Genomic DNA, 17,782 nt, shown 5'->3' on the forward strand with positions numbered 1-17,782 from the left:
GTACATAGCAGATGCATTACTTGCATCTGAAGAAGTGAGGTTCTTACCCACGAAAGCTTATGCTCCCAATACTTCTGTTAGTCTTAAAGGTGCCACAGGACCCTCTGTTGCTTTTTACAGATTCAGACTAACACGGCTACCCCTCTGATACTTGACACCATGCAAGGCACTGCATTTAGCCGTATGGAATGGAAATCTATCAACCTCATGAAGAAACTTGCACAAATACAGACAGATATCATCTTCCTTTCCAAATGCAAACGGATGGACATCATACCAAATGGACTGAAGGTGAAAAATCCATTGCTATCTACATACTGCACAGACCACAGTGAGAGATTATGCCATACACTATCAAAGAAACTGAGGACCCACCTGATCAGCATCCTATACAGCAAACAGAAAAACATCAAGAAAGAGCTCTCCAACCTGGAGACTTTCATAAATAACCAACCCTCCACACAAATGGACTTTACTATAATAAGACAGGAGATCTACATTACACACTTCACCTCTCTACAAAGGAAAAAGGACCGTAAGCTGTCTAAAATCCTACCTGCCACATGGGGCCACAACAGGGGTACCCCTAACCCACCCAGCAATATCGTCAATTTATCCAGCTACACACTCAACCCAGCAGAAGAGTCTGTCCTATCTCGGGGACTCTCTTTTTGCCCCAGCACCCCCACGAACATGATACAGTTCTGCGGTGATCTGGAAGCCTACTTTCGCTGCCTCCGACTCAAAGAATACTTTCAAGATAACTCTGAACAGCGCACTGATACACAGATACCCTCCCACCAACAACACAGGAAGAAGAACTCCACATGGACTCCTCCTGAGGGTCGAAATGACAGTCTGGACCTATACATAGAATGCTTCCGCCGACGTGCACAGGCAGAAATTGTGGAAAAACAACATCGCTTGCCTCATAACCTAAGTCGTGCAGAACGCAATGCCATCCACAGCCTCAGAAACCACCCTGACATTATCATCAAAGAGGCTGATAAAGGAGGTGCTGTTGTCATCATGAACAGGTCTGACTACCAGAAGGAGGCTGCCAGACAACTCTCCAATACCAAATTCTACAGGCCACTTTCCTCAGATCCCACTGAGGAATACATTAAGGAACTGCACCATCTACTCAGGACACTCCCTACACTAACACAGGAACAAATCAACACACCCTTAGAGCCCCGACCGGGGTTATTCTATCTACTACCCAAGATCCACAAACCTGGAAATCCTGGACGCCCCATCATCTCGGGCATTGGCACTCTCACTGAAGGACTGTCTGGATATGTGGACTCCCTACTCAGACCCTACGCCACCAGCACTCCCAGCTATCTCCGTGACACCACAGATTTCCTGAGAAAACCACAGTGCATTGGTGACCTCCCAGAAAACACCATCCTAGCCACCATGGATGTAGAGGCTCTCTACACAAACATCCCACACACCGATGGAATACAAGCTGTCAGGAACAGTATCCCTGATGATGACACAGCACAACTTATTGCTGAGCTCTGTGACTTTATCCTCACGCACAATTATTTCAAATTTGGTGACAATATATACCTCCAGACCAGTGGCACCGCTATGGACACCCGCATGGCCCCACAATATGCCAACATTTTTATGGCTGACCTGGAACAACGCTTCCTCAGCTCTCGTCCACTCACGCCCCTTCTCTACCTACGCTACATTGATGACATCTTCATCATCTGGACCCATGGGAAGGAGACCCTGGAAGAATTCCACCATGATTTCAACAGCTTCCACCCCACCATCAACCTCAGCCTGGACCAATCTACACGGGAGGTCCACTTCCTAGACACCACCGTACAAATAAGCGATGGCCACGTTAACACCACCCTATACCGAAAACCCACCGACCGCTACGCCTACCTTCATGCCTCCAGCTTCCACCCCAGACACACCACACGATCCATCGTCTACAGCCAAGCACTGAGGTACAATCGCATCTGCTCCAACCCCTCAGACAGAGACCAACACCTACAAGATCTTCACCAAGCATTCTCAAAACTACGATACCCACACAAGGAAATAAAGAACCAAATCAACAGAGCCAGACGTGTACCCAGAAGCCTCCTGCTACAAGACAGGCCCCCAAAAGAAACCAACAGAACTCCACTGGCCATCACCTACAGTCCTCAGCTTAAACCTCTCCAACGCATCATCAGTGATCTACAACCCATCCTGGACAATGATCCCTCACTTTCACAGACCTTGGGAGGCAGGCCAGTCCTCGCCCACAGACAACCCGCCAACCTTAAGCATATTCTCACCAGCAACCACGCACCGCACCATAACAACTCTAACTCAGGAACCAACCCATGCAACAAACCTCGATGCCAACTCTGCCCACATATCTACACCAGCAACACCATCGCAGGACCTAACCAGATCAGCTACAACATCACTGGCTCATTCACCTGCATGTCCACCAATGTTATATATGCCATCATATGCCAGCAATGCCCCTCTGCTATGTACATTGGCCAAACTGGACAGTCACTACGCAAGAGGATAAATGGACACAAATCAGATATCAGGAATGGCAATATACAAAAACCTGTAGGAGAACACTTCAACCTCCCTGACCACACAATAGCAGATGTAAAGGTAGCCATATTACAGCAAAAAAACTTCAGGACCAGACTCCAAAGAGAAACTGCTGAGCTCCAGTTCATTTGCAAATTTGACACCATCAGATCAGGATTAAACAAAGACTGTGAATGGCTATCCAACTACAGAAGCAGTTTCTCCTCCCTTGGTGTTCACACCTCAACTGCTAGCAGAGCACCTCACCCTCCCTGATTGAACTAACCTCGTTATCTCCATACTGATTTATACCTGCCTCTGGAGATTTCCATTACTTGCATCTGAAGAAGTGAGGTTCTTACCCACAAAAGCTTATGCTCCCAATACTTCTGTTAGTCTTAAAGGTGCCACAGGACCCTCTGTTGCTTTTTACAGATTCAGACTAACACGGCTACCCCTCTGATAAGTATCTATGGTCTCATTTATGTATAAAACAACTCCTCCCTCTTCTCCGTCACCTAACTTAAACTTCACCCGTGGTGTATGGCCAGTAATCACTGAATGCCATTTAATTTTTCCTTATCATTCCACGACTTCTGTGTTCCTTTTGTGTAATGACATAGGTCAGTCTGGATTAGTCGGTGAGTGCTGTAGAAGTACGTTAGTGCATGTTCTCCTGCCCACTGCATGCGTGGTGTGATGTGAGGTTGGGTCAGTACATTTGCTAGGGGAATGTTTTTCAGTTAATGTCTGTAACCAATCAAGGCGTGGTGTGTGTATGTGAAACACTGAAAATAGTTCCTTCCTCCACTGAACTGAGCACCTCTGTCACATTCTGCCCAGCACTGTTCCAAACAACCATGCAGGCTTCTCAGGCCTATTTCTCTCGTGCACCCTTTAATGATACTTGGAAAGTGTATGGTACTGGCTTGGCTGCTCAGACAGGAGTGTTATTAGAAGTGGAATGCAATTGAATCACAACATTTAGCAGGTTTCAGCATTGGTGTAGATGTTTTTTCAATGGCAGGAGGGTATTCAGTATGGGAGCCCTTCATTTAGAGTTTACGTACTTGATGCAAAGCTAAATGGGACCTGTGCCTCAGGGAGTGTGATAGACACTGCAACGAGTGAGGACCACAAGGATCCATCATAGATTCCTGCAAGGGCTAAGCACCCGGCAAGAGTGACAAACTGGAACAGTCACCAGTTTCACTAACATTCTCTCTGTAATCCTTCTCCATCCATATCTCATGCCCCTTGTATTCTTCTCCTCTCTGGCCTTGTCTATGCTACAATTACAACCAGGTTTGGGAACCTAGTTACACCAGTTTTGCTTTGATTTTTGTCTGTGTAGGTCAGATCACATCATGTTATAGCTGTATGAAGGGCACTGTGCTATAACCCTCAGGGTTAACTTGGCTATAACACAGTTTGTTCGGGTCAACACATAGAAACCCAGCCTTGTTTTAACATGATTAGGACAGAACCTAATATGTTTGTAACTGCAATGTACACAAGGCCCCAGTGTATCCTCTTCTTGAAACCTTTCCTCATTCTGTATGACACTCATTGGGAGGTGTGTTTAGTGTCTTATTGCTGGAGCAGCGTGGAGAAGGTCAGAATCGTTATGGGGTAAGTCCATCAAGGACAGAGTTAAAGTCCTTGGTGCAGCAATGTTGGGAAGCCCATGTTCAGTGGATGGTTCTGAAGACAGAAGCCCCCTTTTACCCTAGAACTAAGCAGTCCTTCCAGCGAAAGCATTCAATATGTGTTAAGTGTCTGCAAGCTTTGGCCCTCGCTTGCAGACTGTCTGAGGATAAAACTGCTGGTGCAGTAGTCTTCTCCTTTCATCAGCCTTGTCTGCCCTTCTTTTTTTTTTTTCTAACCTGTTCCCTATAACATGAGAACAGTGTGGGACACTAAAATCAAAAGGAAATGCTTCCACATGGTCTAAGGATGACCTAGGTATGCTTAATCCTGCCTCAGAGCAGGGCGATGAACTAGATGATCTCTCAAGGTCCGATCTAGCACTTCACTTCTATGATTGTATACCTCATGTGAAACCAGCCTATGGACTTCACTGCCGCGGGAAGCTGTTAAATCAAATAATTTATCATGATTAAGGCTACGTTTTGGGCATGGGTATTTTTAGTAAAAGTCATGGACAGGTCACGGTCAGTAAACAAAAATTCACGGCCCGTGACCTGTCCATGACTTGTACTATATACTCCTAACTAAATCTTGGCGGAGAGGGGGGGTGGCTAGGGGACACCATGGGTGCTGGGAGGGGCGGCCTGGGACCCCTTGCTGGTGCTGGGGAGGGTGGGGGGCAGTGCGCAGCCCGTGACCCTCACTGGTGCTGGGGAGGCAGTTGGCCGGGCTGGCAGGCTCCCTACCTGGCTCTGCGCCTGCCCGGAAGCGGCGACATCCCCCTCCCACAGCTCCTAGGCGGAGGCATGGCCAGGCAGCTGTGTGTGATGCCTCTGCCCCGAGCGCCGGGAACCACAGCCAATGGGAGTTGCGGGGTTGGTGCCTGCAGGTGGAGGCAGTGCACAGAGCTGCCTGGCCACGCCTCCATTTAGGAGCTGAAGGATGTCACTGCTTCCGGGGAGCCCCCCCAAGTTAAGCACCGCCCAGAGCCCTCACCCTCTCTCGCGCCTGAGCCCCCTCCCACACCCAAACTCCTGCTGCTGCAGGGGGAGAAAGGGGAGTGCCGTGGCCCGATACTACCCCAGCAGTGGCCGGTGCGGCTGGCCTGGGGGCCGCCTGAGCTTCTCAGGCGGCCCCCAGGCCAGCTGCACCAGCCTCTGCAGAAGTCACGGAGGTCCTGGAATCCGTGACAAACTCGCAGCCTTAATCATGAGGACTGGATAATTTATGGGCATTAATAGCATTTGTGGTTAAGCAAGCGACAGTCATGACACAAGGGGAGTCAATTCTCATCCTTTTGAGTGTAAACTGATCATCTGAGGGAGTGGGGGACAGGCTGTAGGATTTTCCCCTGCACAATTGGCCAGGTGCATTATGTGGCTAATTGAAACATCAGTGCTGCCTGGGGCCACAGGCAGGACAATGGACTTGATGGACCTAATGTTTGAATAAATATGGCAGCTCCTATCATGTTCCTAACCTGAAGCCTGATAGCTTCTAGAATGTCATTATTTCTGGCTCTTGTACTGTTAGCTCTGTAGGAGGGCTTAAGCTGAATTGTTCAGCTGGCGCACCTGCTGTTGAATGAGACATGAGAGACCTTCTCTTTCTCTCTCTCTTTGTCCGTCTTGTGTTTGCTGACCTTGCCACTTCCGAGAGACTGGCTTATCGTGACTGCAATAACAGCCATCGTTCGGAGGGAGAGAGAGCCTGGGCCCTAACCAGACCTAGTATAAGGAGAGAGGCATCCTTCTTTCTCTTACCATAACTAGCAGCAGGGTGTTCTTTATATTCCTTACCTCTCTTTCTGACCCCTTGGTTTGTAGGCTACGTCCATTTTCTGATGGCCTCACATCCAATGTCTAAACCTACTATTTGCACCCCCTGCTTTATTTGGCCCCTGTGTCTATGGGTGCAGAGAAGGGATGCAGATCAGTTTGTGAACAGTGGCTGCTGGCTTGGAAGTGGGGTCTCACTAGGTGCAATTAGTTGTTACTAGTCCAGAGCTGGTCTTAAGCACACAGACTCAAGTAACATCAGCAATTCATGTTTCAGCTCCCCCGTCACACCAATGACGGAGGTATTCACTCACCACAGAGTGTCATCCTCCAGCAGCCGGACTGGAGAAGCGGTGATGCACAAGGCCCAGTTCCGCCCCTGGGTTCTTGCTGGGGTCTTCACTAATCATAAAGCTGGCCCTGCAATACTGGTTTGCCCACATGTGTACCTACACTGGCATGTCCAACAGAAGTACCTGCCCTACTGCTAAATACTCCAGAACACAAGTGACCATCTTCTCCTCACTTGCTTTCTCCTGTGTGTGTCCGTTTCGCCCTTCCTCACCTCCCTTTGCCTTCTCTTTGCTGCATCCTGCATGTTGCATCATTGGTCCTGCAACATGTCACACCTCAGTATGGAGGATGAAGGGATTCAAATGCTGGAAGCCGCAGGTACCACTGCTACTTAGATGGCTGGTCTGACATTGGAATACTTGTTTCCAGCTGAGGCCTACACTAACAATAGTGCCAATGGCTCAGTTACTTCCCCTAAGTGTCCACCCAGTGCATCTTCCTGCATGAGCCAGAAGCAATTTGAAACACTGAGGGCTTGGTCCTTCAAGCACAGTGGGCATGGAGCTTCCACCCATCAGTGGGTGATACTCAAATGATCCAGTGGGAGAGCAGAGCCCTGAATTGCTTCCTCTTTGGCTCGGGACTCCTCCAGGGAGCTGGGGCTTGGGGAGGCTCCGGCCACAGTGTGGGGCCCAGGGCTCCTCTGGCCCCAGCAGGTGGAAGGGGTGGGGCAGGGGGGCTAGCCTCCCTGAATGGGGGGGTTCATGCACCGCCCATAAGAATAGGGTAGATATTCTATGCCATCAGCTGGACTTTGCAAATCTGGTTGGGGGTTACAATCAATGTACCACTCTGTCTGCCCGGTCTTTCCCCTTCGCCCATCTGTTTTACACCTTCCAATCTCACCCTCCATGCTTCCCATTTCTCCAAGAGGCAACAAGAACTCCAGGGGAAAAGTCAGTTTCTTCTCTAAGGTGTGAAATCCCAAGGGAAAGGCTGGCCCTTTTTAGGTGAAACTGGGAAATCCAAGGGAAGACCTAGAGCTTTCTCCAAGGGAGGAGGGGGTAGGGATTTTGATCTCATTATTTTCTCAGTCACTTCCCAGGCATTTCCCACTGCCTGGGGTCTTAGTGAGCCATAGAAATACAAATTACATAGCAAGGAAACTGCCGACTCAAGTAACTTATAACTGCTTTGTGTCTGTTTCCTAGTGTGACTGGTGTGTTAGGCAAATATTTGTACAGTGCTGAGAATTGGCCCCACCTCTTCCTTCGTCATCTCTGAGGCTATCTGCTGATGCCAGCAAGATATTGGCAGCTGGCATTCATTTCAAGCCAGGCTTCTGTATTCGTTACAGGAATGGGTTTGGTGCCAATTGTGCTCAGGAACTTTTTCTTTTTTTTAATTGCCACACTGGATCAGACCAGTGGTTCACCAAGTCCTGTATTCTGTTTCCAGTAGGGGCTGATTCCAGACACTTCATCACCATGGCATCTGAGCACTTTTCAAGACTCGTTAAACCTTTAAGTTTAATTCGGAGGTGTGTAAAAAATATGATTCCCTTTTATCAGTGATAAATGACACTTTTCACCTTAATCAAATGTCCCCTTGTTCTTTTATTATCAGGAAGGGTGAATTAGGAGTGCCCAGTTTATCATCTCAATACCATTCATCATTTTATATACCTGCATCTTATCTGTCTCCTCTCTAATCTTAACAGTTCCGTTCTTTTCACTCTCTCCTATGGAAGATGCAGCCAAATTGGTAAAACAAATCATGAAGATAATCAGCACTGTATTCATACTGTGAGCCATAACACTCATTCAAGCCACAATTACAGACCAGACCATTGGTTCATCTAGAGATATTTCAGAATGAGTAGCCAATGACTAGTCCTTCAGAGTAAAGTGAAAATACCCATAATGATGAAACTAGCCAATTGTGCATTGCTTTATGTGGGGAGCAGGTAATTACTTCCTGACTTCTGTAGTAGTCAGTTAGTGCCTTGAAGCATGACATTTGATTAGATATTAGGCTGCATAATTGGAAAGGTTTTTCACTGTCATTAGGTTAGCCAACTTGATGACCTCCTGCAATAGCGAGTTCCACAGGTTAACAATACACAGTGTGAAGTATTATTTCTAAGCATGGACCAAAACTTCAGATCAGAATTTTTGGGGGTGTGGGATGAGATTTAGAGTCCAAACCTGGATTTCAATTTTATAGCTTAATTCTATTGAATTTAACTTGGACTTCAGATCCAGTAGCCCCTAAACTTTGCAGAGTGTGAAATCCCAAACTGAATCTGAATTTTGGTTTCTTGGGTTTCTCTGATTATTTCCTTCCTCTTGTTCTAAATTTCCTGCCTTTTAATTTTGCTGAGTGACCCCCTTGTTCTCACAGGTTAGGGGGCAGGGTAAAGAAGAGGAAGTGACGAGACTTCTCTATATCCTTTGCAATTATAACACCTCAATCAGGCCCCTCCTCCTCTGCCTTCATTCCAGGCTAAATCATCCTCGCTTTGAAGTCTGCTCATATGCAAGCCAGTGGTCCTGAGCCACAGTATTCAGATTCAGGAACAAGTGCTGACAGAGCTCCCTAATCTTGTCTGTAGATCTAATCCATGGATAAAGGGCTGGGCACAGCTGAAAGGGCTGCTGAAAGGGAGCCATTTGTGGCATCCAATTCCTGGGGCTAGTTTTCAACTGGCACTGTCCTCAGCAGTTGAAAGAAGCTTCAGGGAGTGCTCAAGAGAATGCTATCTTGTCATGACCCCCCATGGGAACTGCTGGAGCATATGGAGCAGGGTCAGGGGAGGATGGTGGCATAGAGATGTCTATGCCAGTACATGATTCCTCATTGTCAAGGGAATCCTCTGCTATCCACTTAGGGCAGTTTTTAGTTCACTTTGTGCTGTGTAAGAGCTGTACATAAGAGCCAGAGCAGAGCCCATACCAGTTGTCTAACTTGTCTGAATCCTGAGAGAACATGGTACCTATATAAAGACAGCTCTCTCATCTGGCTCTCTCATCTGCCTCAGTGGGTTTGTTTTCTCATTTCATATTGGGGCAACAGAAATCCGGGGGCATGGGTGAGCTCAGAGAATGTAAGGTCTTCCTACAGATATGGTGTATTCTCTACCACCTAAACTCTCTCTTAAAGAAAAAGTGGCTTCTGGCACAAAAAGCCCTCATAAGTTAACCTGAACCCAGATACTTCGTTGGGCTGCAGCCAGACAGACTGAAACAGCTGCAGCAAGAGGTGTTTGAGCTTTCTCCCTTCATCTTAATTAAGCTATAATGTGTTGTTTCAAACAGTACACAAGGCTTTAAGTTCCTGCCAGGCCAGTTAACTGCCAAAGCAAAGACAACCATCTTCCCCAGACCTGAAGAAGAGCTCTGTGAAGCTCAAAACCCTGTCTTTCTCACCAACAGAAGTTGGCCCAGTCAAAGATATTCCCTCACCCCAGGGGCGGCTCTAGCTTTTTTGCCGCCCCAAGCACGGCAGGCAGACTGCCTTCAGCGGCCTGCCTGCGGGAGGTTCCCGGTCCCACGGATTCGGCGGCATGCCTGCGGGAGGTCCGCCGGTCCCACAGCTTCGTCGTACCCACCGCCGAATTGCCGCCAAATCCATGGGACTGGCGGACCTCCCGCAGACAGCCTGACTGCCGCCCCCACAGTGACCGGCAGGCCGCCCCCCATGGCTTGCCGCCCCAGGCACGCGCTTGGAACGCTGGTGCCTGGAGCCGCCACTGCCTCACCCACCTTGTCTCTCTAAAGCAAGGACAAGGCATTTATCAGACCTGAAAACCACCTAGTATGAGCATGTTACCCAAGACCATGAAATAGTGCTCTTCCACAGCATCCTCATCAGAACAATTATTTCTGAGGGGCACCAGTTCACATGCTGGTTTTGGCACTGCTAACAAAGCTGGTGACTGGCTCAAATGGACTTCAGAGCTGGCATCCTGGAATACGAATAGCTGAGCATAGGCAGGTTTCTGGAAAGGAGGTGTGGCTTGTGCTGAATAGTGTGCTCTGATTGGTTACGCAGAGGGCCTGGATCTGCTCTCATTTAACCCAGTGTAGATCAGGGGTTATCCCAATGACATTAGGAGGTTGTAGTGGTGCAAATCAGATCAGATCTGGGCCTGAGGTTTCACTGAGGCTCGTGGCAGGATAACTGGTGTGTGTGGGATGACAGGGGTCTCTTCCCTGTATCTAATGCAGTTAAATTTGAAACTGAAAATTCGCCACTTAAATCCTGACATTGTTAACCATTTCGCTGCTAATAATTCAGTCATTACAGCTGAACGTCCCCATCAGGGACTGTCATCACAGTCATTTAGGACTTCCCACAGGAAAAAGACTGAGTTATTAATTTGCAAATAGCGGCATCTTTGGCCTAATAGTCTTTGATTTTAGAACATAAGAACATAAGAAAGGCCGTACTGGGTCAGACCAAAGGTCCATCTAGCCCAGTATCTGTCTACCGACAATGGCCAATGCCAGGTGCCCCAGAGGGAGTGAACCTAACAGGCAATGATCAAGTGATCTCTCTCCTGCCATCCATCTCCATCCTCTGACGAACAGAGGCTAGGGACACCATTCTTACCCATCCTGGCTAATAGCCATTTATGGACTTAGCCACCATGAATTTATCCAGTCCCCTTTTAAACATTGTTATAGTCCTAGCCTTCACAACCTCCTCAGGTAAGGAGTTCCACAAGTTGACTGTGCGCTGCGTGAAGAAGAACTTCCTTTTATTTGTTTTAAACCTGCTGCCTATTAATTTCTTTTGGTGACCCCTAGTTCTTGTATTATGGGAATAAGTAAATAACTTTTCCTTATCCACTTTCTCAACATCACTCATGATTTTATATACCTCTATCATGTCCCCCCTTAGTCTTCTCTTTTCCAAACTGAAGAGTCCTAGCCTCTTTAATCTTTCCTCATATGGGACCCTCTCTAAACCCTTAATCATTTTAGTTGCTCTTTTCTGAACCTTTTCTAGTGCTAGAATATCTTTTTTGAGGTGAGGAGACCACATCTGTACACAGTATTCGAGATGTGGGCGAACCATGGATTTATATAAGGGCAATAATATATTCTCAGTCTTATTCTCTATCCCCTTTTTAATGATTCCTAACATCCTGTTTGCTTTTTTGACCGCCTCTGCACACTGCGTGGACATCTTTAGAGAACTATCCACGATGACGCCAAGATCTTTTTCCTGACTCGTTGTAGCTAAATTAGCCCCCATCATGTTGTATGTATAGTTGGGGTTATTTTTTCCAATGTGCATTACTTTACATTTATCCACATTAAATTTCATTTGCCATTTTGTTGCCCAATCACTTCGTTTTGTGAGATCTTTTTGAAGTTCTTCACAATCTGCTTTGGTCTTAACTATTTTGAGTAGTTTAGTATCATCTGCAAACTTTGCCACCTCACTGTTTACCCCTTTCTCCAGATCATTTATGAATAAATTGAATAGGATAGGTCCTAGGACTGACCCTTGGGGAACACCACTAGTTACCCCTCTCCATTCTGAGAATTTACCATTAATTCCTACCCTTTGTTCCCTGTCCTTTAACCAGTTCTCAATCCATGAAAGGACCTTCCCTTTTATCCCATGACAGCTTAATTTACGTAAGAGCCTTTGGTGAGGGACCTTGTCAAAGGCTTTCTGGAAATCTAAGTACACTATGTCCACCGGACCCCCCTTGTCCACATGTTTGTTGACCCCTTCAAAGAACTCTAATAGATTAGTAAGACACGATTTCCCTTTACAGAAACCATGTTGACTATTGCTCAAGAGTTTATGTTTTTCTATGTGTCTGACAATTTTGTTCTTTACTATTGTTTCAACTAATTTGTCCGGTACCGACGTTAGACTTACCGGTCTGTAATTGCCGGGATCACCCCTAGAGCCCTTTTTAAATATTGGCGTTACATTAGCTAACTACCGAAGCCGATTTAAAGGACAGGTTACAAACCTTAGTTAATAGTTCCGCAACTTCACATTTGAGTTCTTTTCAGAACTCTTGGGTGAATGCCATCTGGTCCCGGTGACTTGTTAATGTTGAGTTTATCAATTAATTCCAAAACCTCCTCTAGTGATACTTCAATCTGTGACAGTTCCTCAGATTTGTCACCTACAAAAGCCAGCTCAGGTTTGGGAAGCTCCCTAACATCCTCAGCCGTGAAGACTGAAGCAAAGAATCCATTTAGTTTCTCCGCAATGACTTTATCATCTTTAAGCGCTCCTTTTGTATTTTCATCGTCAAGGGGCCCCACTGGTTGTTTAGCAGGCTTCCTGCTTCTGATGTACTTAAAAAACATTTTGTTATTACCTTTGGAGTTTTTGGCTAGCCGTTCTTCAAACTCCTCTTTGGCTTTTCTTATTACACTCTTGCACTTAAGTTGGCAGTGTTTGTGCTCCTTTCTATTTGCCTCACTAGGATTTGACTTCCACTTTTTATCTCCCACTGCTTCTTTTACATGGTTGTTAAGCCACGGTGGCTCTTTTTTAGTTCTTTTACTGTTTTTCTTAATTTGGGGTATACATTGAAGTTGAGCCTCTATTATGGTGTCTTTAAAAAGGGCCCACGCAACTTGCAGGGATTTCACTTTAGTCACTGAACCTTTTAACTTTTGTCTAACTAACCCCCTCATTTTTGTATAGTTCCCCCTTTTGAAATTAAAGGCCACAGTGTTGGGCAGTTGAGGTGTTCTTCCCACCACAGGGATGTTGAATGCTATTGTATTATGGTCACTATTTCCAAGCGGTCCCGCTATAGTTACCTCTTGGACCAGCTCCTGCGCTCCACTCAGGATTAAATCTAGAGTCGCCTCTCCCCTTGTGGGTTCCCGTACTAGCTGCTCCATGAAGCAGTCATTTAAAGTATCACTGTTGTTTATTCTTTTTCTTTGAGGTGGGTTTTGACATCTCTTTTCCCCTCCTCTTTGCAGGATATGGGAGCTGGAGGGAACTGGCTAAAGCCCTGGCAAACAGGAACATCCCTGCTGTGGACCCAGACCTTCAGTTTTACTATCCTCAGAAGCCAGTACACCAGGTAAGGAGGCTCAGGGGTCTTCTTAAACATTCAGGGGAAAATTCTCCTTCTAGATCTGCATGGCAGATCCCAGCTCCTGTAGTCATCTCTCCCTTCATGCACAGAATGAGAGTAGGCCATGGACCAAATTCTGATCTCAGTTACACCAATGTAAATACAGAACAACTCCACTGCAGTCAATGGAGTTATGTTGGATTTACATCAGTACAATGGAGGGATAACTAAGAATGATGAGATGAAATTAAGAAAAGGAGAACTTAGGCTAAAAGCTAGTGTTGCGTGGGGTCCTGCGTGTCGAGCAGGGCCTCCCCCATTGGCCCAGTGCCGGGTTGGTACACCCCATCACACAAGTGTCAGGTCTCCCTGTGAGATCAGGCAATTCCAGTAAGGAGGGCTCAGGACCCCTGGTGGGGCTGAGCAAACAATCAGTCTGCAGCCCCTGGGTCGGGCAGAGCAAAGCAAACAGTCTGTGGCCCCTGGGCCTCCTGGCTGGGGCAGGCAATAGCAGTTGTGGTTCTGACCCTTGGGCAGGGCAGAACAAACAGTCAGTCTGCAGCCCCTGGGTGGGGCAGAGCCAGCAAACACTAACCATGCCTAGTGACAGGTTTGTGTGTGGGAGGTAGGGGAACCTTGGCCTACCCTACTCCACCGGGTTCCGACCCAGGGCCCTATGAAGTTGGGAAATTCCCCGTTAAGGGTTTAAGCATCAGCTTCTATTACATTCCCTGGGTCACTTCCTCCGCAAGGTGCATTTCGGGCATCTCCTCGGTTGGCAGTGGCTCAGCATCCCAGTCAGTGTCTGCGGTCAGCTGGTCATCCTCAGCATAGTCCGGGTCCATGGTTCCTACCGCTTGGAAAGTCGCAGGAGCCTGCAGCACACGTCCTTCCTCCTCCTCAGCCAGCCCAGACTGAGCTGGCCTGCCTCCGTTTATCTGTCCCTTCCACCTGGAGCATGCACAGCAGGGGCGATAGGGTGTGGTCTCCTGTGCCCACAGTGATTGGTCAGGCACTGCAGGGTTGGTACACCCCATCACTGCTAGAGAAAAGCTCGTAATGAATGGTGAGATGTATCACACTAAGGAATAATCTTCCAAAGGAAGAGTTAGAGATTGGTCAAAGCACTGGAGAATGAACAGACATTAACAATTAATTTACAGCTCTGTAGAGGCGCGGGACTCACCCCTGCAGCGCCTTCTGCTGGTCGTCTCAGGGAATTAGCTCTTTCAGCCTCCGGAGCGCCCTCTGCAGGCCGGTGTCCCGCTTGTCGCTGGTCCCGTGTCCCTCCCGGACCCCGGTGCCCCTTTACCAGGGGGCTGCCCCCTGGCAACACCCCCACCAGTTTCTATGGGTCTCCCCTCTCTGGGAAACCCCAACCCTCTAATCCCCACCTTGCCTCAGTCTGGGCTACTGCCAGTCATCACTAAGCCCCCACTCCCTGGGGCAGACTGCAGTGTAAAAGCCACTCATCATAGGCATGGGGGTTCGGACCTGCTGCCTTCCTCTGCCTCCCAGTACCTCTATGGGCCTTGGGGAGTTGCCAGCCTGGAGCTCCCCGGCTCCGCTGGTTCTCCCCAGCCCTGCCTCACTCCCAGTACCCTTCCTGCAGGCAGCCAGGCCCTGCTCTCTCCCAGCCGGAAGGGAGAGAGAGACTTCTCTTGGGCCTCCGGCCCACAGCCTTTTTATTCAGGCCAGCTGTGGCCTGATTGGGGCGTGGCCCAGCTGCGGCCACTTCCCCAATCAGCCCAGCTTTTCTCCTGCCCCAGCCCTCTGCCAGGGCTGTTTTAAGCCTTCCGGGCAGGAGCGGGGGACCACCCCACTACAAGCTCAAAGTTTGTCAAGGGGACAAAGGGAGTTATTAGGGTGACTTGGGTCCTTCAGCTGACATGAATGAGAGTAGAGACTAGATTAGTGCAGGCTAGTTATGTAGAAATATTATTGGAGAGAAACAACAAACCATGATGTTGGAAATCAACAGAGTCAAACTTCTATATTTTGGTCACATTAGGCATAGAGATGGAAATAACCTTGAGAAAGTTATTATGGAAGGAATGGTGGAGGGTCATCGTAGTACGGCATGATCAGCAAGGAGATGGATGCATGGATGATGTGCGGCAGATCACTGTAAGGTCAGCTGCTGAGTGCTCGAAGTTAGTGATGGATCGTGAAGACTTTTCAAAATCTGTTATGATGTCACTGATATTGAGACATGAATAAATGGATTTAATTAGCTTATGCCTTGTCTACACTACACAGTTTTGTTGGCAAAAGGCAGCTTTTGGTGGCAAAACAGTGAAGGTGTACACACTGCAATGCCACTTTTGGCAACAAAATTCTTTAGTTTTGGCAACAAAATAAAACCACCTCAACAAGGGACATAAAACTTTTTGTGCAAAAGTTTTGTCGACAAAGTGCCAGTGATTTTATTGCTTTAATTGGCCTCCGGAAGGTGTCCCACAATGCCCATCTTGACCACTGTGGTCAGCAGTTCCAATTCCGCTGCCCTGCAGCCAGGTAAACAACCATCTGCCCCTTGCCCTTCAAAGCCCCGGGAATTTTGTTTTGTTTGCTCGGTGTGGAGAGCTCACATCGCACCTTCCCAGCTGACCATGACGGCTCCACACAGCAGACACTCTCCCGCTTGGACCACTGCGCAGCTGCTGGATCTGATCAGTATATGGGGAGAGGAGGCGGTGCAGTCCCAGCTGCACTCCAGCTGTAGGAATTTCAATACTTACGGGCAGATTTCTCGAGGGTTGTGCGAAAAGGTCTATGATCAGGACACGGTGCAGTGCAGAGCAAAGACCAAGGAGCTGAGGCAGGCCCCAGAAGGCAAGGGAGGCAAACTGTCACTCCAGTGCTGCGTCAAAGACCTGCCGTTTCTATAAGGAACTGGGTGCTATCCTCGGTGGCGACCCCACCTCCAGTGCCAAGAGCCCCGTGGATACTTCACCGATCCTGGAGCTGGCGGAAAGTGGACCAAGCCCAAAGGACGAAGTCATTGAAGAAGAGGCGGAATTAGAAGATGATGTGGAGCCCACTGCGGGGTTGCCCAGTGGTGTGTCCAGTCAGGAGCTGTTCTCCACTCTGGAGGTGTCTAGCCAGTCTCGGCAGTCGCACTCCAGTGAGCAAGAAGCAGGAGAGGAGACGCCTGGTAAGTGGCTTTGCTTTGTGAAGTGCGGAGGTGGGTTGAGGGCATAGAAATGTACAAGGCTGGCTGTGTTTCTGTGTGCTGGACATTTCCTTGAGCAGCTAAGAAGTACAGCGGAACAGGGTGTTGATGCACACTGAGATTTCACGGGAATCCTCCAGAGAGATCTCTAGGAAAGTTTCCTGGAGGTACCCAGCAATCCTCTGCCAATGGTTCCTTGGCAGAGCTGCTTTGTTCCTTCCCCCATTGAAGGAAACTTTGCCGTGCCATTCTGCAATCACTTGCACAGGGACCAAAGCGGCACACAGATGAGCAGAATAGGGACTGGGTCAGCAGCCACAACTGTGCACTAGATGCACCCTTGCTTCCTTGCATACCCTCAGGAGTGAGATATCTGGTACAATGACCCCTGCCTGTGGAAAAGGGTGGGAAAATTTAGAATATTGTCCCTAGGCACCTGCCCATCAACCCTTTCATATTGCTTTTCTCCCCATGTAGAATGCCCTCTGTCCCAGGGTAAACTCACCAAGCTTGGGGTGTTCGCCGACATGTGTGTGTCAAGGGTCAGTGAGAAAGTGATTGGTATGTTATTAGAGGTGTATTTTACTGTACTGTTTCCATGCTGTGCATTGTGACAGACCCAGACCAGTGGGGTACAGGAGTCTGGTAGAGGGCAAATATACTGGTCACTGGATGAGTAGTTTTCTGTTCCCTGAGTGACCAGAGCAGGGGCTGCACTAGAGTAATCAGAAACCTGCTAGAACCAGTTAAGGCAGGCAGGCTAATTAGGACACCTGGAGCCAATTAAGAAGAAGCTTCTAGAATCAATTAAGGCAGGCTAATCAGGGCACCTGGGTTTTAAAAAGGAGCTCACTTCAGTTTGTGGGGGGAGTGTGAGGAGCTGGGAGCAAGAGGCGCAAGGAGCTGAGAGTCAGAGGGTGTGCTGCTGGAGGACTGAGGAGCACAAGCGTTATCAGACACCAGGAGGAAGGTCCTGTGGTGAGAATAAGGAAGGTGTTTGGAGGAGGCCATGGGGAAGTAGCCCAGGGAGTTGTAGCTGTCATGCAGCTGTTACAGGAGGCACTATAGACAGCTGCAGTCCACAGGGCCCTGGGCTGGAACCCGGAGTAGAGGGCGGGCCCGGGTTCCCCCCAAACCTCCCAATTGACCTGGACTGTGGGTTCTCCCAGAGGGGAAGGTCTCTGGGCTGTTCCCCAACCCACATGGTGAATCTCTGAGGCAAGAAAATCCGCCAATAAGCGCAGGACC

General features: G+C 48.4%; 1 protein-coding gene across 1 annotated transcript in view; it reads left to right on the forward strand.

Annotated features, from left to right (window-relative positions):
• B4GALNT3 (beta-1,4-N-acetyl-galactosaminyltransferase 3) overlaps positions 1-17,782 on the forward strand; it is a 111,556-nt gene that overhangs the window by 56,945 nt on the left and 36,829 nt on the right. Inside the window, exon 2 of the mRNA XM_065406950.1 lies at positions 13,262-13,365. Within this exon, the coding sequence (XP_065263022.1) occupies positions 13,262-13,365 (104 nt within the window). The remainder of the gene's footprint in view (positions 1-13,261; positions 13,366-17,782) is intronic.

Source organism: Emys orbicularis, chromosome 1 (genome assembly GCF_028017835.1).
Source record: "Emys orbicularis isolate rEmyOrb1 chromosome 1, rEmyOrb1.hap1, whole genome shotgun sequence".
Lineage (NCBI taxonomy): Eukaryota > Metazoa > Chordata > Testudines > Emydidae > Emys > Emys orbicularis.